Source organism: Rosa chinensis, chromosome 2 (genome assembly GCF_002994745.2).
Source record: "Rosa chinensis cultivar Old Blush chromosome 2, RchiOBHm-V2, whole genome shotgun sequence".
Taxonomy (NCBI): Eukaryota; Viridiplantae; Streptophyta; class Magnoliopsida; order Rosales; family Rosaceae; genus Rosa; species Rosa chinensis.
The window spans coordinates 11105161-11125470 of record NC_037089.1 but is presented as its reverse complement, the minus strand read 5'-3'; the positions used below and the strand labels follow the sequence as shown (position 1 = coordinate 11125470).

The window sequence follows — 20310 nt, the reverse complement described above, 5'->3', positions numbered from 1 at the left end:
GAAGGAGAATCAAGGAGAACCCGATTCTTGGGTTCTTGGGTTTTCTGGGCTCGTGTTCAACGGCCAAATTGGAGCTTTTTGAGGTAAAAATTGGAAAATGTTGTGAACATAAAAAATGTTGGGTCTGATGAGTAGGTGGCGCTGCCGAAATTTGGTGACCATTGGAGGTGGTGGCCACCGGCGCGTGAGCCCCAAGCACCGCCACTGTGGGTGGCGCGTGGAGGCGTGTAGGGCAGTGTTTTAATTCCGGTTTTTTAGCCCATGAAATCCTATAAATTGTGTAGAGCTTGTATGTGAAGTTTGGTAATTTTTGGAGAAACTTGGAATTAATCATGAATTTATGAAGTTTAGGGTTTCGATTATCGAATTACGAGAATCCGACCGTCGGATATCTCTCAGTTTTGCCTTGGAACCTTTAAATTAACGAATTGGTATTAGTGGTATAATTTGGGCTGAATCCGAGGAGAATGGGAGATGTAATTATGAGGAATTGATTTTAGGAATCGTATTAAATTGTTGAATAATTATTCACGGAATATAATCATGTACAGGATGACGTACCGAGCTATTGCTCGATGACGGAACTCGAATGCGTGATCGTCGGAATAGTATTGTGAGTGGACTTTTGTTTTTAAGTAAATTATTGGTTTATTTAATTATCGTTTTATTTATCGAGCATGATATTTTGTCTTGGATTATAATTTGACATTGATTTTTCATGAGTTTCAGATATGAACTTATTATGCTCGGATTTGGGATTTATGATTTAAGTTCGGAAATATGATTTATTGTCGGAGATTATTTATGCATTATTTTCAATTATGATTCGAAAATGGATTTTGAGCTTTCGATAAGTATCTCCGATATATGGCTTTTATTTGAAAGCATGATTTTCGACGAATTATTTCTGAGGTGATTTCCGGAATTATGCTATTTATATTATGTTTCTATTCGTCGATTTGAGATTTCTGAAAGATTTTCGAAATGGGATTTTGATGGAATTAATTCTTGTTTATTTATTCGATCTTTGGTTTTGGCATTGGGAATGCTTTAGTAATGATCTCGGGTTGAGAATTATGATTTTGTTTGATTTCGCCGTTCTGCTATTGATTTGAGATACTCCTGACGTGTGGGACACGTCGTTGGAAATTCATTTGCAAGAGATGGGGAAGCCTTATGTATTAATGAATTTACTTGGTTTTCGGATTTCTTTTGCCATACTTTGGGTGACTTATCATTGCTAGCTTTGATCTTCCGCCTTTGTGGCAAGGTGATGGGATCACCGAAGCCCTCCGTCTTTGTGGCGCTGGTTACTGTTTCTGTGACAGTAATTCTGAAGCCCAGTATCCTATCGCTACACTTAGTGGCGTAAGGGTATATTACGGGAGTAATGAGAGTACTTTAGCCTGGGAGGCTATCACCCGAGCCTGGAAGGCTCATTCGTATGGCTATCATCTTCCCCTACTCATTGTATTATTGCTGGGCTAGCGGGGTCTAGTCCGATTTTCACTGTAGCCAGCGGGGCTGGTCTTATTTCTTTTCTTGAGAAACGAGATTTCTGTTTTTCATTATAATTTTCAAATGTTGTGACTAACGAGGCTAGTCAGTGTATCGTTTTGAAATTCTCGGTTTTAAAGCTAAATGTGTTTTCTTATTGCGGCATGCATCGGGTTTTTAAAGAAATAAACGTGTGAAAGTATGAAATCTTTTTCTTTTTAATTTGTTTATTTTTGTCCACTGACACTAACATTTTTACGTACTTTTCCCTGGGCCCTTAGTTTTCAAATGCCCAGTTTGCATGCGAAATTAGATGAGGTCGGGCGTACATGGAGTCGAGGACTCGAGGTATAGCCAACAGCATTGCTTCCGCGTACTCATTCTATTTCTGTGTTCTTTGTTACTTAATGGAATAGTATTACTCTGATAACCTGTGAAATTAATCTTGTATTGTGGGTTGAGACTGTTAGTTGTGAAATTGGAGTTGTGTTTTGGGGTGCAGGTGGCTCCAGGAGGATAAGGATGGGTTGATTTAGAAGTGTAAATGTTTTCCTACAGGTTTTGGGTAGCCTACTTTTAGGGGAAGTTCTGTTAAATTTTTTGGTAGAATTTCTTATAAGGTGGGCCCCGCAGGGCCACTTCGGATTTCGGGGTGAAATCCGGGGTGAGTCCTGTCATGACTACTAAGTCATTGCACAAACACAAGTGTCTATAACACACTAACAAAAAAATTCAATTTGTAACTTTGCAAGTAGTGTCATGTTCTGTTGCTAATGTAATAGCCTAATTTGATATTTGACCTAATCCGCCATGAACCATTTGGCTTAGCATCTCAAATTTCATAGACAAAATATTAAGATTCTATTAGGCACATGGTTTGCTTTGCTAGAAAATTGAGATCGGTTGATAGTTTAATACTATTAATTTTTTTTTTTTTGAAAGGTTAATACTATCTATACCATTATTAAGAGAAAATATTTTGTTAGCCAAAATCAAACATTTTGACAGAAATGACCTTAAGAGATTAAAATAATTTGAGAATTAATTAAATCACAAGGGCTATTACGATAATTACAAATTATATTTTTATTAATAAAAATAAACAAAATAAATCCCACAACCCACTTTTCTCTCTCACTAACTTCTCTCTGCAATAACCGTCTTCTTCCATTATCTTTTCTTTTTTATTTTCTGAAGAAGAAAAAAATTTATTTGCACGTGCAGAGCATGTGTGGAGAAATGCTAGTTAATATTTAACAGAAAAGTAATTGTGAACATTTTCTAAAAATTACATAGTAATTTGTTAAAAAATATTCTTTAAATACCTTACGAAGCTTGTCTTATTAAAATGTTAGCCTCACTTACATTCAAACTTTTTTCGTGATAACCTTCAACAATTTTTATATTGAATATAACACAGAAAAATAACACAGAAAAACTATGAGAGAATTCAGATCTCTTTGACAAGCAATGCAAATAGTAATGAAATTGTCTTAGTGTCGGTTACAAACTTATAATTGAGTTTGAACGCAATAATTTCTCCAAAAAAAAAAAACACAGTAATTACACTTGACCAATATCGTAAAATGAAGAAGTAAATGGAAAATAAAGACATGTAGGCCGGATCCACTTTTCAGTCCAAAGAGTTTGACAAGACCACTTTTCACTCCACTTATCTTTGACCGAGACCACTTAATGAGCCCAAAGCTGGACCAAGTCCACTTATTCAGCCCAAAGCTGGACCCAAACCCAGGCTTTCGATGGGTGTTGCTAAATGAATCTAAAATACACCCAGCAATTGAAAATTATATTTTTATTTTCAACTTTGACCCTTTATTGAACAAAAGAAGTCGTAAAAGCACCCCCGGCTTCCTCGATTATGCTGCAGAGGAGGTTTTCTTTTTACTCTTTGATTTTCTTCCTTTTACTCTGATGTTATCCACGCACTTTCAGTCTTTCAGCAATTCTCCTTTCATCGTGGAAAAGGAGAAAATCTTTTTTCAGTCTTCAAAAAACATGCAAAGTTCATTTGCAGATGATATATAGAACTTTGATACGGGCGTTGGTTTGGAATATTGGGGCTTTGGTTTCTCATGCAATTTGGTTTTGCTAAGAAACATGGTTTGTTTGGAGATGATTCATGATTCAAGTTTAAGAAAGCTGACTTTGGAAGTCTCAATTATAATTTGTTAGCAAGAGCAATCTTTGGGAATTGGGCGAATAGAGAGAATGGGAAGGAGGATGTTGGGCTGATGGAGAAGAGGGTGAAGAACATGGATAATAATACCTATATGGTTGATTACTGCTCAGTTTGGGCGATCTCGGCGTCCAAATTTGAGAGGATGCAGCCACCCAGCCAGTGTTGCATGCTTTAGACATTAATAGGGGTAAATTGAAAATGGGTCAATTTGGTTAATTTAGATCATTTTTTTAAGTGCGGGATACATTAATTTGCTGAATTCATTTCCCTTTCCATTAGAAGGATTGGGTCAACATAAATCCTAATGATATTTAGTGAACCACAAACTTCTTCATCATTTTTCTTCTATTAACCGCAAATTAAATGGAGACAAAAATTATTGACCGGGTGAACCTAAAACCCTTGTGATTTTCGGTGAACCACAAACTTCTCCATTATCATTCTTCTATCAATTGCATACCAAAGTCTCGTTTGGTTCACAGAATTGAGGACTCAGTCACTCAGGAAAGGAAAGTCATTACTTTCCTTTGTTTGGTAACCACAAACTCTGGAAATACTTTCTTGATAGAGGGGAAAGTAGGGGGATAATCATTCCACTCAGACCCCATGAGATTGATTTTCCCTTCCCATTTCCTAGCATTTGTTACAAAAATTTTGGACAACAATACCATCTCTTGCATAAAAAAATTGGTGTACTTTTGAATTTTTATGATGTTGTTTTTATTTTAAAATACAAGGGTATTATTGAAACATTGATATATTTTTATTTTCCTTTCCTGCACCAACCAAACACCGGAAGGGAAATCAAATGGTATTTCCTGAATAATTTTGCTACTTTACCAAACAGAGGAAATGAAACCTAACAGGGACTTTAGTTTCCCTTCCCCATGGAAAAGACAAGGGAATTGATTTCCCTTCTGTGAACCAAATGAGGCCAAATGTGAAAAATTAGCAGCAATGGAGGTCAAAGTGACAAGAGTCGCAAGTGATAACATTACAAACCATAAGATTTAAAACATGAGATGGCACATCTTGAACCTGCGACCGTGGCGATGCTCTAACCGACTGAGCTAATAGGCCTATCACACAATTTTATTTTTTTAGGATACCATTAGCAATTATTGATGTTATCCATATTAGCCCCACGAGTATAAATGACACTATGATTCCAACAATTAATGGATATTTATAAAACCTACGTCAACCAGGAATGTTTATCATGATTATCGTAATAGCATGATGGCTTCTCCGACAAGCAATGAATGAAACCTTTCGCCCGCAAGTCCATCCCAAATCATCATTATCTTGAACATGCGGATAAAGCAATTGTGATTTTTATGGGGTTGAACTCTGAAGGAAGGCCTCTTGAATGAATTGCACCACCATCAAGTTCCAAGTTGAATGAGATTCCAAATGGAATGTAGATAGTGACTAGTGGGTGCTACTATGACATTTCATTAGACTTATTGGATTTCTTCTTTGTTTTATGTATGGGCCGGAGGCAAGTTTTTTATACATGCTCATCACCACGACACGAAGTTGGCGCACTAGAGTTCAACGCTAATCAATTGCCGCTTCATCTCAATCTATTTATCCTTTAAAAATAATTTTTTATGGTATTTGACGCTACATGAACTTCTGAGTTTGACACGATACACACATTTTCACTATGAGTTCTAAGTAACACAAAATACATTTAATGTTTGGACACCGATACGTGAATTATATGCATCGATATAAAATAAAAATACATAATCTTTTTATATAAATATAATTTTAATATAAGTGGTGTGAGTCCGTGACACGTAGTTTTACAAATTGTAGTTAGAGACTTCAAATAGGGAGCAGATCCTCTCCTAAGCATGATTTTTAGCTGAGCTTCCTAAGCTTTTATTTCGATTAAGACACGTGGCTATACCGAAATCCGATGGCCTACAACAAACTTGGCTTTTCTTTATATATTTTATTTCTTTCTCTCTCCTGTACTTCTTTCACACTGCAATTCTCTCCCGCTCTCAGTTTTTCTTCTTCTTCTTCTTCTCTCTCTCTCTCTCTCTCTCTCTCTCTCTCTCTCTCTCTCTCTCTCTCTCTCTCTCTCAGTTTTGCTTCTCTTCATTTCTTTTGCACCAATTTAGATAACCACAAATTGGTTAACTACAAATTGGATAATTATATCAAATTAATGAAATATTCTTCCTTTATTTTGCTTACTGGATGGAACAAGGATCTATACTTCTCTGGATCCAAGTGATCAAGAACACTAGAACAGAGCCACGCGAGCAATAGAATGCTCTCAATTCAAAACCCGGAGCTCCGATTCGCAACCCACCCAAGGACCACCGAGGCCAATGAGAGAGAACAACACCACAATCCACACCTCCACTACCCGAGCTCGAGCGTCAACGTGGTCACCGGAAAGCTGTACTTGGCAGCGGTTAAACGAAAGGGCCTCGACTATGGTGTTCAAAATGCTCGGAAATTGCATTTTTTTTGTGGAAGCTTAAAGAACCTATCCTTGACTATCAATTGTATCATGTCCAGTATTGGATTTAACGAATGCAGCAGTATAGGAAGGAGAGAGAAAATACCTTATTTCATCCAATTGTGCAAGCTTCCCAAGATAGTATAAGAGATAAAGATCAAACAAAAAGACAGCATACTCGATCAAAGAAATATACTTTATCTCATCTAAAAGGCCAGTTCTTCAAATCCATAAAACCCAATTCAACCCTCTTGAATTGATCCAATTCTCCACCAGATCTCAAACAGACATGAACTCAGAAAATGATTCTAATTCTTCAAGATCGGAGATCAAAGAGCTAGACCCAAAAGAGAGATTGATCCTATTGATTGACTGAGGCAGTCAAGCAGATAGACAATGCTAATCCCTCTATCAGAAAAAAGAGAAGGATAAACTGACATTGTAGACCATTGGATCCATTAGAGCCACTTGTCATTATCTAGAGAAAAGCTTAGAAAGCTCAGGTAAAAACTGAACTCAGGAGAGGATCCACTCCCCTTCAAATACCCCATATGAAATTTATGCTTTCAACATCATAGTCCCATTACTCTTTATCTTTGGCCCCGATTTTAGTTGCGACTTGTTCATTGCTTTAAGGGCAATATTTGGCTTTAATACGTGTTTTTGTTAAAAAAAAAACAAGTCTAAAGATTGAAACAGAATCCTTAAGCTGCTACAAATAAACTGGATTTACATAACTTGCGAGACAAATGATGCCCACAACAATGCATGGGCTATGATAATGACCACCCAAAAGTGGGTTTAGCCTCAATGAGTGCAAACAAATATAGCTAGCCATTGACAACTCCATCCTATCGATTTTTAGGTACGCACCCAAAAAGGCCTCTGTCAAAGCATGTTTCTTTTGGCCATTGCTCTTAGGGCACGTAATGTTCAATGAGTGGGGAAAAAAAGTTAGTTGAATTGGTCACCTTTTCTATGTTGAAATGGTTCTTTTACCATTAGGAATTGGCACATAGTTTTCTAGAACAGAAAAGGACTAAGTTGGTATGTGGTAGTAATTGGGGGCATGTTACTCTAATCATTCATTTTAATGGGTCACATATCCGTTGGTAATCACGAGTTGACAAATGACAACCTAGTCCCAACAGCGCCAGCTCCTTTCTCTTATTTTCTTTCGGGTTTTTAAACCCTTCCCAAATATTCAAGAGAGAGACTTTCATACGGCACCGGCACAATGTGGCAGTGCGGGGACCCAATCAGTGCTCAAATAGAGAGGGTATTTTTAGTATTTTACATTAAAAACCAGGGGCAATTTCAGAAAATATGATTTTTTTTTTTTTTTAATGATTAGAGGGCTGCAGCACGTGGCTGTGCGGCAGCCCCTATGTAAGAATTTATCTTCCCAATTACAAAGATATGGGAAGATCTGTAAAAGTTAAATGAAGACAGTACAAAGATTCTTCATCTATATTGTATTTTATTTACTAGGTTAAGATGATACTGTTTATCAGTTTAACAATTTTGAATTCACACTTATAACGAAATAGAATTCTATAAGAGTTTTTTTAATATCAATAACAATTCAATGTTTTGTTAATTTTTGTAACCGAGCCCTTGCACGAAAATGATTAGTTGTTTGATGGGAACTAAAACAAATGCTTAATAGACACCTTTTGGGCCGTAAATGTTAGAGGTATTTTTACTCCAAAACATATAATTACAATTGTAAAAAGTATGTTGTATTCATTATTATGAATTTACCTTGTTGCCATTACAACCTAATTATTTCATTGCCGGCCAATTCTTTATCTCACTGGCACTTTTCTGAAAATTGTAAGATTTAACCCACCATCAACGTGTAGTTGGATCCGAGGGGAGTGGTTAGGATATGAATCACATATCTATCCGTATTAGTATTCATAATTTATGTTGAAAAAAGTTTTGAATAATATTTCAAATACAACAATATAGTTTTATACATAAGAGTAAACTCGAAACACAGGTATAATTGAAATATCAAACAATTCCAACTTTAAAGATCTTCATAATGGTTTTCTCTTGCAATGTTCATGCTTCGTGGATGACCAAACACAAAGACAATGATAGCTAGTGCTATTCCATGAAGGTCAATGGAAGCTATGCCTAGCTAGCTTAGTCTACCCTCTCCGATGGCAACCACCTTCTTCCTCCACAAACCTACAAGCAATTTGGGACACACTCACACCACTCAGGCACTCAAAAGGGTTCATACTTTTTGTATATACCCCAGAAAACTACACAATCCCAAAAGGCAAAAGGAAGAGAATTGAAAATACATACAATTTTTGGGTACCAGAGACTCATATTAGTTGAGTCCACACAGCCTGTAATCTTGCGCAGGCCAGCCTTTTCTGCACCTTTTTTTTTTCTATGAAATACATACTTTTAGCCAGTTTTAAGTTCACCTGTTTACTAAAAAAGTACATGGTTAATATTATATGCATCATTTTCATGTTCTTAAACTTAGGAAGACAGCACCCAATTTGTTTAATAATGGAGATATTGGTCCCAACAAATCCACACTAACACTATTGGTCCTTATTCTTTTAATTAGTACCTAATTTTTGTTCCACCATTTCACACGCACACCATTCAGCCATATTGAAATGGGTATAAATTATACATGTGTAAGATGAGCATAGGGGTTTTGTGATAAACAAAGGGACTCGGGGTTTAAGATACTCAATTTGAGGTTTAATATTGTTGTGTTATTGACTCAAGTTCAATTGGTGTAGGCACTTCTATTTATGGGGATTAGGCTCATAGGGCGTGCTACGTCTTATAGTGATAATTGACACCCGTGATCAAGATTCATTGGATTAATAGTTGGCCGTTAGGTGGCTTTTGTTGGTATAAACTATAAAGTATTTCTAATTAAATACATTCCCCATGAGGTCGAAACCTACAGTTTTGCAGCATGAAGTAGCGGCGGCCTTCTGGATCGCTTCCGACTAGCACGGGTATTCTTTAGGTATTTATTAGGAGGGAAAGGGTGGTCGGTCGGTCGGTCTTTTAGTTGGATTTTATCTTTGATTCGTTATAAATTTGTGACAAAGATTGGCAAAAACAATCGGATGAATAATTTTAAAAAATTAAAACTTAAGGAATATTAAGAAGTTGAGACAACGTTTCCAAAAAAAAAGAAAAAGAAGTTGAGTCAGAATTTGCCAAACTGTATAATGAATATACACCACATAAAATAAGAATGGACCCAAATTAAGATTTTCCTAAATCTCTATCAGAGAAAAGGTTCTTGATGTATAAATCTCTCTAATATAGTGTAATGATGAAGCAAATCAAATATCAACCAGCATATTATCACAAAATTGTCATATAATTGGTGTCCCTACCACATTCCTTCATCATGTCTCAACAATTTGTTTTCTTCTCTTTTGAGTCCAATCTAAAGAACAATTTAGTACAATAATGATCAACTTTCAACCACATCAATGAGAAGTGTGCTGATTTTGATATAATGTAAATGAATTTTGTCACAAATATTACTCTATCAAAATCACTTTTAGGGTAATTGGGTTGCGGTCAATTAAGATAATTAGAATTTGAAATTCATTAAAATAGAGGGTGTTTTGATAGTCTCATTGGTTTAGTAGTTTTGGACTTTTGGATATGAAGCGTCACTTTAGGATAGTTCCTTACGCCTCTTTTACTCGTTAGATGATTTACTCGGGTGTTTGATTTCTTAGTTGTGATCTTATTAAACAAGTTGGAATGAGGGCTATCTTTTTGAGTAAAATCATAATTTTTTATAACGAATCGAAGTATCATTACTTCACTAGCTTTTTTATGAAGAAAACTGAATATCATGATATATCCTTTATAAAGTACTAATGTAATTACAGACACCATGAGTTATATGAGTCAAAACATTACCACACGAATTATTTTAAAGTTACTGAAAATGGAGAATCTCGAGAGATTGTATTGTTCTAATAATATCTCATAGACAATTACAAGAAAGACGCCGTCATCTTCTATACGATGTTGAAAGAATAGTTACTGAAATTGTATGATCTCTGAAAAGATATTCATTCATTAGGTGGTTTTATTTTCTATTTTTTGGATAAGTCGATAAGAAAATAAATAAATTTGTTGGAAAAGAATTTCATGTTAGAAGGGGAGACAGAGAGAGCTATCAATGGGTTGTGCTGAAACAGCTAGACGAACTACACGTGGCACGACTGTCATGTGGAGTATGTCACGGTCGTACTATTTAGTTGGGTCCACTTGGCAGTTGCCAGAGAATTGATGTTGAACCCCACTATGGCCCCATTAGAATATGCGGTGTGTTACTGTTTATAGTTAAAGCCTTAAACTTTCATTAATTACTCTTTTACCCTTTTCCCCTTCTCAACGACCTTGTCGGTTGAGCTGTCTTCATTTACTGCCTCAGCTGCCACCTTGTTTCCATCGATTAAAAAGTTAAAAACCTGCCTAAATATTAGTTACCATTAATCAATAATCACTCTCTACCTTTTTTTTTCGGGTTCTTGCCCAAAAGCACCAAAATGAGCCAAACTTTTCCCACTTACCCCAGCAACAGATTTTTTTTCCCACATACACAATTTCACACAAAATGACCATTTTACCCTCAAGTCAATTAAATAATTACAACCACTACCGCTCAATATCAATCTCTCTCTAGCTAGTGCCGATATCTCTCTCCCTCCCTCCCTCCCTCCCTTCCTACTGACCTCCGGCTCCGGCGCACGAGCCAGGGCGTCTCCAGCTCCGGCGCACGAGCTCCGGCGCTCGACCCAGGCAGTCTACCTCTCTCCTCCAGACTCGGGCCGCCCACCACAGCGTCGTCACCAGAGGAATCGACCTCGACGACTCGGTCCAGATCGGAGTCGACCTCGACGACTGGCTGGTCCTAATCCAGATCGGAAGAATGCTGAACCTGAAGGAAGTGAATCGGAGATTGGGGATGTTGACCAGGCTCCTTCACCTCCTCCAGCCACCACTTCTCCGCAGATCACAGAGCCGAATTCGAAGTCGATGACTTCTCTGCCAACGATGACGGCGGTTCCACTCCTAAGTCCTCCTCCGCCGCGGCGATTCATCGAACACCTCGAGCTACAGGTCCACCGGTAGCCTCCGGGAGCTCGATCTCATCCCCTCTGATGTGGTGAGGACGATGATCTCGGGTTCTGATTCCCTGGCCAGCCGCCTCATGCGCTGTCTTCTTACTCCAACAATAGCGCCAATAACGGCGGCAGTGGTCTTCCGGCGTTTTCCACGACTCGACCTACTAGATCTTCGTCTCCGGCGGTAATTTTCGAACCTAGTTTTGAATTAGGATGCCGCTTTTGAATCTGATGTAGGTTGGCTAGGATGCTGAATGATTTGAATTTTGTTGAAACCAAGTTTGCTTTCAGAGCATTTGTTCAATTCTGGTGTTTATGTTGAGATCTGAAGAATCGATACTGTGAATCTGTTTTTGAATGAATTAGACTGAAAGAAGTGTCAACATGATTTTGGAGCTCTCAGAGTTTATTGGAGTGTTTCAAGAATGGAGTCGATCTAGATGGGGCAGAAGGCCTATAATGCAAGCAAAAAAGACAACAAAATGTTTTATTAGGGGCGCAAGTCCATTTGTTTCTTTGGTTTTTTTTTTATTTGGGATAAAATGAGGGCAGAAGGCCTAGTAGGAGAGAAAAATGAAAAGAAAAAAGTTATATTGAGATAATAGAGGTCTATTGAAGGTCTATTAAGAGGCAATAGACGGCTATTAGGGGGCAATAGACGGCTATTGGGGGGCAATACATGGCTGATAGTCGTCTATTGGGGGGCAATAGACGGATATTGGGGGGCAATAGACATTTTGAATTGATGTAATCTCCTTGTTTTTTTTTCTGTAATCAAAGTTTTATTTGTCTAAATTTATGGAGATTAGTTCCCATTCTGGCAACTGAAAGTCCTATTGGGGGGCAATACATGGTTGATAGTCATCTATTGGGGGGCAATACATGGCTGATAGTCGTCTATTGGAGGGTAATAGACGTCTATTAGGGGGCAATAGACGTCTATTGGGGGGCAATAGAGGTTTATTGCCCATCTACTAGGGGGCAATAGCTGTCTATTGGGGGCAAAATAACTTTCCGGTGAGATTTTCAGCAAATTCCTGTGGGCGGCAGTAGGTGACCGAAATCCGGCGACCGGTGACCGGATTCCGGCGAAAGTTGGCCGGAATCCGGCGAACGTTGGCCGGATTCCGGCGACCGGTGACCGGATTCCGGCGACCGGTGACCGGATTCCGGCGGCCGGTGACCGGCTCCGGCGAAGTCTCCCATGGTTTCTCTCTCTTCTATTTTTTTTCTCTCTCTCTCTAAGTAACAAGGGGGTGAGGGTAAAATGGTATTAAAAAAAAATTAAAAACAAAAAAAAAGGTATTAGGGAAGACTCTCTTAGAGTGTATTGGGTAAGAGAGAATTAAAAAAACTTAATGGGGTAAGTGGGAAAAAAATCCCTAGAAATGGGGTAAATGGACAAAATCCCTTTTTTTTCTGTGGTTTTTTTTTTTGTCAAAGCACTCTCCGCCCTAGCATAAGGGGAACTGGGAAAAAAGAGAAAAGATTTGGGGTAAATATCGGCCACCCGTACTCCAAGTATTTGCACAATTAGAATATCAAAAATCGACCCCAACAAATTAGATAGAATGTGACTATGTTAAAAAAAAAATTTGTTTAAGAAAAAGATAAATCGTGATAACCTTAAACAAATTCGTAATCCTTAATATCGATCAAGATAACGTGTTAAGAGTTTAAGACATATAATTTTTTTTTTTGTTTGAAAAAGAGACATAATTTTTTTTACTATATCTAAAATTTGGGAGGTCAAGATGAAGATGAAGAGTAGCTTGTTTTAAATTTTTAATATAGCATGTTTCCAAATTTGATAGAGGTCCAATGAAATATAATTTAAACAAGTCTATATAGATTATTTCCAAAACATGTTCCACAAGAAATATATGTTTTAAATATAACCAGAAAGAAAAAATGTTTTAAAATTGTAGATTTTTTTTTTCAATACTATGAGATTGTAGACTGTTTGTAATTGAGAAGATAAGATGATCGTGTTGCCTTTTTTGACTTTGATAAAGTAAGACTCTATTTTTCCATTACAAATGCAAGAGTTACAACAGTCTCAATATTTTAGTAAGAACTACAGTACCACACAATGCACACATATGAAAATTTTTAGGTACAATTATCCGACAAAATCATATACGACAATTCTCTTACAATAATGTGGATCAAACACTATGAACATCAATCACTTTTGTCTAATAAATAGTGAGAAAATTAATTTACGATTTAAAGTGGTGTTCATGTAAATTTTGAAAGCAGGTTAAAAAAAAAAAAAGGAAAAGAAAAGTAGCTTAAAACTCACCAAACCTGCCAAAAGTTTTTACTTTTTTGGAATTAAACAAGTAATGACGCCGTTACCGTCGGCCAAAAGGTCGTTGGCACTGTCGTAAAATCAAAACCGAAGCAAGGGCAAATACGTAATCTAAATTCCCCGCACCACCTTCTCTGGCGTGGCGTGTGCACTGGAGGCCAAAGAGCAACTCTTTCCTGCAAAACAACACAGGGACAAATTACACCGAAGCCTTTTCTAACATAGAAAATTGGGATGAAGAAGAAGATGGAGGATATAGAGTGAGTGAGTGGTAGTTTTCACACCTCTCTCTCTCTGCTCAAAATCTTCCGAAGTCCACAGAGAGGAGGGAGCAGGAAGAAGAAGAAACTCGTGCCCGCAAAGCAATGCCCTGCGCTGCTCGCACTCCGATGCCTCCTCTTTAACTTCTCTTCCAGTTTCATGCAATAAAAAACAACCCAAAGCCCAAGGATTTCAGAAAATTTACACCAGGGAAGAAAAAGGTAAAACTCTCACTTGCCTCACTCTCATTTTGCTTTTTTTTTTCTTTTCTTTTTTTTTGTTGAGGGAAATTTGCATATTCTCTTCTGAAGATTCTGGCGAGGTGACGGCGGTGGATATTTTTGTTTATGATTTTTCTTGTTGAAGGGATAAAGCAAACAACGGATTTCTTTTGTTTATGTCATTTTTTTTTCCTTTTCTTTTCGGCTTTGTTAAATTCAGCGTTGAAAAGCGAGTCAAGAAGCGTAAAGCATGAAGAATTGAAGATTTCGTTATCTGATTTTCTCAGCTTCTTTTTTGGCAGCAGTTTAAATGTGCTGGCTCTCAAGTGTTACAAAGCTCAAATTGCTGAAGATCTCCGCAGAAAATTGCAATTTTCGACGTTTTCTTCCGGCGGAGGAGCTTCTGATCCGGCCTGAAAGCATAAATTTGCCAGAATTTGCAACGTTTACAGAGTAAGTGTTGTTTTGAAGCTTAATTTTGGTCTATATTAAAGTCAAATCTCAGTGATTATAGTGCAAGTGCCATCTCTGTAGCTTTTGAAGGTTTTGAGAGGAGAAAATGGCGTCATGGGACCACTTCGGGGATATTGCCAATGTGGCTCAGTTGACGGGGCTGGACGCCGTGAAGCTGATCGGAATGATCGTGAAGGCGGCGGCCACGGCGAGAATGCACAAGAAGAACTGCAGGCAATTTGCGCAGCATCTGAAGCTGATCGGGAATTTATTGGAGCAACTCAAGATCTCGGAGCTCAAGAGGTATCCGGAGACTCGAGAGCCGTTGGAGCAGCTGGAGGAGGCTCTGAGGAGGTCATACATTTTGGTCAACAGCTGCCAAGACCGGAGCTATTTGTATCTGCTTGCAATGGGATGGAACATCGTGTACCAGTTCAGGAAGGCTCAGAATGAAATTGATAGATACTTGAAGCTTGTGCCTTTGATTACTCTAGTGGATAATGCTCGAGTCAGGGTATTGATTTTTTTTTTTTTTAATTGTTTGTTCCTGCTCTTGATTTTCATTTCATTGTTGTTGTTTTCCTTGTCTGCTTTAGGATTAGACATTTTAGTTGGGTTGCCCTTGTTTAGGTGATTATCTGCCATCCACTGTTTTTAACAGGTTTGCCCTCTAAGCAAAGTATCTATGTAGAGTTGTACACTCTCAGAAACGTATTGGATTTCCATTTAGATAACTTGAAAATTATGCTTTACTTCTTTATTGCAAGTCCAATTTACTCGGTGGTTGGGTAGTTGCAGAGTCAGAGATGGATTACTGTGAGTAGGTAGCTAGGAGGTCTAGTCTACTTAGAGTTTTAGTTTTAAGTGTCAGTTTATTAAGACGTTGAGTGACAGACTTGCTGTGAATTTTCAAGTAGGTTGGGTGTTTCACCATCTTGATGAAGAATTAAGCGATGGAGAGTAGGTCGTGTGAAGCTTCTCAATGTTTTCCTATCATCTTGTTGCTATGACTTTTGGTTTCACTCATATTTTCAACATGATTGGGCAATGCACCTTGACTGGCAGTTTCTGAGATAATGAATAACTGAATCTAAGCTCTATAATTAAATCTGAGAATTCCATTTCAAAAAAAAAAAAAAAAGATCTGATAATCTGTAGTTTGTTTAACTTTCATATGTAATACATTTAGCACTATAACTCTTATTTGCTTACAATACCAACAGTTCTTTGGCTATTTCATACCAACAGTTCTTTGGCTATTTCTGCACTTTATAACAGTTTAGCCTGATTTTAGTTCATTCATTCTTCTCTCAAACCACAGGAGAGACTGGAAGACATTGAACTGGATCAACGTGAGTACACATTGGATGAAGAGGATAGGAAGGTGCACGATGTGATCCTTAAACCAGATCCCTGTAAAAACGATACTGTAGTGTTGAAGAAAACGCTTTCGTGCTCCTATCCAAACTTGCCTTTTTGCAAGGCGCTTGAGAAGGAAAATGAAAAACTTCAACTTGAACTACAACGGTCGCAATCTACTTATGATGTGACTCAATGTGAAGTGATTCAGCGTTTGATAGAAGTGACTGAAACTGTAGCTGCAAACTCTTCCCCTGAAAAAAATCAGAAGAAATTCGAGCGGAATCATTCAGATGTCAATAGTGCGAAAGAACATTCATCTGATGAAAAAAACTACAAGAAGAGTCAACCTCACATTTCTAGGTTAGTTTTCTGTTGATTTTAGTACATCTGTAATTTCTATGCAGTCTTGATACTTTGATAGCACATACAAAATATTGGTGTTGCAATTGTTGAATATAATTATGATGATATTAATGCCAATTTCAATCTCGTTTTTACTCAACATCAAAATGTCAAATAATTGCCCTTTTCGATTTTGCTGCTGAATGGATTTCATATATTTCTGTTTCTTGATGCCCTTTTCTTCTTCTTCTGCAGAAACACATCTTCAGTCTCTTCCGGACATGATCTGTTGTCAAATAGAGGTTCACATTACCATGAAGAATGGAATACTGATCTTCTAGGTTGTTGCTCGGAGCCCTCTTTGTGTAAGTTCTTTCTCGCTTTTAGTCAAGAAGTGGATTAAGCTGATAATCAGGGTAATTTAATTTCATTAGTCTGACTTTAATTTTCCTTGTACGTTTGATGTGCTTTTTAATCCTATATGAGCTCTTGAACAACAATAACAGGAAATTTGGGTTTCTTTTTCTGCGAGATCATACATTGTCTTTGCTCTTGACCGTTGCCTCAGGTCATCAAGGGGTGGTAGATAGGGTTAGAATAGATTCTGTTGAAATCATGCCATTCAGTCCAAAGGGGAAATATGTGCATTAGTTACTTCACATATCTTGTTGGATTCTGGAGAGTCAGTTTCCATAGTCTGCTGTCTCTGATTTTTGTATAGAATGAGTGAACTCACAATATATATCATACAATTGTCTAACTTCTTCTCCTCTGAATATATGACTCTAAACCATGGAGGTATCTTCCTAGCTCATTTGTTTTTCACGCATTTGATTCTAATACATGGAGAAAATGACTAAAACGCAATTTTTCTTGAACTCCCATTTACCAATGCACATGAAAATGCTTGTGTAAGATTTATTTGATCTGGGATAGGTTTTTTGATGAGTCTAGGCTCAAAGTAAGTTCAAGTGATGTGTATTTATGAATATATGTGGTCAGGGTTGGGGTTAAGTGCATCATATGACACAATGCACTAAAACTATCCTCTATTTCAAGTGCTCAATGGGAAAATTGTTCTCTGTATGATATAATATTTCCATTTACCTAAGCCGGTCATTTGTTTTGCAGGTTTCAAGACATTCTTCTATCCTTGTGGGACATTTTCAAAAATTGCTACTGTGGCAACTAACAGGCACATGTGTAAGTTGGTTGGTTCTGGACTTCTGCACTTAATTTTAAACTATAAGCTATGAAGGAATCGTATAAGCTTTGAGAATGGTTAAACAATATGTATCAGGCCAACAATAATGGGGTTGTACACTGGATAGATTAGGAGTGTGTAAAAATCAGACCACATCCCAAATTCCCAATGCATCTACTGAAATATTGATGGCTTGTGGAGTATATAACACAAAGCAGCCTGTTGTTCCATTACTTCCTCTTTCTACTGTAGAAATGCAATGCTGCAAGCTTCACATTCTACACATGGCTACTGATTTTATATTATTTTCCTGATGATTAACAGCTTCAGCTGAAGCATGTAATGAATTGATGGCGTATTCGCTAGTACTGTCGTGCTGTTGCTACACATGCTGCATTAGAAGGAAACTTCGCAAGACATTGAATATCTCGGTAATTCCTTTCCCATTTCCTGCACTTCAAAAACAAAATCTTAGTGTCCTCCCACTGCATGGTATGGATTTGTGGGCTGTATGCATTATGAGACATGACATACATCCATTCTGATCATTCACCTCTGTTGGATGCGGCTCGTAATTTGAAAGAAAATATAGATCATTGCTCTCAAGTGTTAAAACATACATAGATCTCAGCATTTGAACTATATAAACTGTATGATCATATCACTGCAAAAGATTTGACTGTGGATAAATCCACACAAGTGACATGCTATTATCATATGACCCAGCAATGATGCATTTAATCACTATCCTCCACTATAGTCTCTCTTATTTCTTGCTTTGGCAGGGAGGCTTCATTGATGATTTCCTTTCACATTTTATGTGTTGCTGCTGTGCCCTTGTCCAAGAATGGCGAGAAGTCGAAATACGTGGGATGGCATATGGTACGTGGTTCCATGTTTTGAACTTTGTATCTTCTCTTGAACCTCGTCTTTAATCTTGTATGTAACACAGTATTGAGAAATCTAATCTCAGATTGATCACTACTTCTGCACCAATATGCTAATTGTTTGATATGAAACCATCCTGCAGGTCCTGAGAAGACAAAAATTAGCCCTCCACCCTCACAATACATGGAATCCTAAGCGATAATTCAAGCACTATTCAGTGTTTTGAGATTCATATGTAGAGGTAATGGCTAGTTGCCACTGAAACTTATGCGGGGAATTTATGTGTGGTCAAAATTTACTCATATGTAAATTAGCTCTTTGTTCTTTATTTCTTAAGATTCATGACCCTGTGTATCATAGACTTTCTTGTATCCTTGCGAAAAATAGTATAGAAATGTTTGACTTAACCAATTGGTTTTATGTGATTGCATTTACTCGCTCTTGGCTGGCTATGGAATATGGATCCACATTTGTGGGTTGCTTAAAATTTGCTCCTATATATAGAAAATGATCACATAATCTTGTTTTATTTAGGGTCTTTCTAAATGTACCCAGCTAATTATTTATATCCCACAATATTTAGTTAAACCCAGTTAAATTTTCCATAATACCCTCGTTCTACAAAATAATGTCACAAAAAACATACCCAGCAACATCTTCTTTCCTTTCTCTTTTCATCGGTTAGAAATTCAGATTTATACATGTTCTGGTAGAAATGGGTAACTGGAGCAATTCTACGATGCTAATTGCTTGCAAACATATTTACTTGAGTTTTTGGTTGTACTGACTTTCAATTAAAGCAAAAGAATTTCTTTCAAGAGTTAACAAAAGTGCGAATCAATTGTTCAACACTGCACTTGTTTCACTCCTATTTAATAAGCCTTCATCTCATGAAATTGATTTGTCATTTTGTTGTTGTCTCTGTATCCAAAATCAACAAGATTCCAATATGCAGAGAGAAGAAGAAACTAACCAAGAGTACTTCTACTCCCAGAAAAACAACAATTATTTTTTATTTTTTATTTTTTAACGGTGATGACAAGAATGAGACTAAGCTAATTAAATAAAGGTAGGCTAGGCTACCGAGCTTTTAATTATGGAACTTGATCATTGACAAACCAAACTGTGAAATTGCACAGGAAATCAAACAAAACTCCTTGAAAAGTAGGCTGGTTGCCCTATCATGCTCATACTACAAAGAAAACTAACACTAGCTGCTTATATAAATAAATTCGATCGTCTATATCAGGAAACCCTAACAGAAGTACATAGAAAGATATTTGCAATTAAACGTCTCATAGGCAAAACAACCTTGAATTGCGAACGACTTGATGTTGTGCTGGGTGTAAGATGTTGGAAAAATCTGGGTAAATGTTAAGAGATGGGGGCATAATGGGAAAATTAGTAGAATTTATTTATATATTTTTAATTTAAATAAGTTGCTGGGTGTACTTAGATTTCTGCTGGGTACATTTAGAAACACACTTTATTTATTATGGAAGTTGACCTTCGACCCCAGGGCTTTTGGTACACCTTCAGATCGACCAAAAATATACAGTGTTACCAGATAAGTGCTAAATAAAAATGATACCGGATCATTTATATTAACAAATGCCATGAAAATGAGCTTGGATACTTTACTTGCAATTGTGCTATCAGTTTCTTTGAGATTTTAACATTCTTCTCCGCCGTGCTAAAATGTTATCGGAAAATGCTTTGGTTCACAACCATAAGACTTTTTCGGTTCCACATGCTGTACGCTAACCAAGCAAATAAACTCATAAAGATCGAGCAAAATGGTCAATGCTTCACCTCTAAACCCTAATACCTCCACAACCAACTTGATCTCCACCCATTTCCGATACACTCTGCCTCTACCACCACCAACCACTCCTCACTCCACGGCCGCCCGCCTCCGATGACTCGACCCTATCACGTG

General features: G+C 37.3%; 1 protein-coding gene across 3 annotated transcripts; it reads left to right on the top strand.

Annotated features, from left to right (window-relative positions):
- The first annotated feature begins 13782 nt into the window (after positions 1 to 13782).
- Positions 13783 to 18791, top strand: LOC112189091 (protein MID1-COMPLEMENTING ACTIVITY 1). Of its 3 annotated transcripts, none has more exons than XM_024328365.2 (9): positions 13783 to 14122; positions 14428 to 14575; positions 14657 to 15089; positions 15897 to 16297; positions 16535 to 16644; positions 17411 to 17482; positions 17808 to 17914; positions 18269 to 18365; positions 18514 to 18791. In XM_024328365.2, the coding sequence occupies exons 3-9, from the start codon at positions 14682 to 14684 to the stop codon at positions 18564 to 18566; spliced, it is 1248 nt and encodes a 415-aa protein (XP_024184133.1). In that variant the 5' UTR covers positions 13783 to 14122; positions 14428 to 14575; positions 14657 to 14681; the 3' UTR covers positions 18567 to 18791. The 3 variants fall into 3 exon arrangements, with proteins under 3 accessions (XP_024184133.1, XP_024184131.1, XP_024184134.1); XM_024328363.2 differs by having other exon boundaries at positions 14425 to 14575; XM_024328366.2 differs by having other exon boundaries at positions 14410 to 14575.
- The last annotated feature ends 1519 nt before the right edge of the window (positions 18792 to 20310 follow it).

What these genes read in the sequence shown, in the direction of transcription:
- LOC112189091 (XM_024328365.2), top strand. Translation starts at nt 14,682, where the DNA reads ATGGCGTCATGGGACCACTTCGGGGATATTGCCAATGTGGCTCAGTTG. An exon ending in TTGCTCGGAGCCCTCTTTGT is followed by an intron (nt 16,645 to 17,410) that starts GTAAGTTCTTTC and finishes TTTGTTTTGCAG; the next exon opens with GTTTCAAGACATTCTTCTAT. An exon ending in AATACGTGGGATGGCATATG is followed by an intron (nt 18,366 to 18,513) that starts GTACGTGGTTCC and finishes ACCATCCTGCAG; the next exon opens with GTCCTGAGAAGACAAAAATT.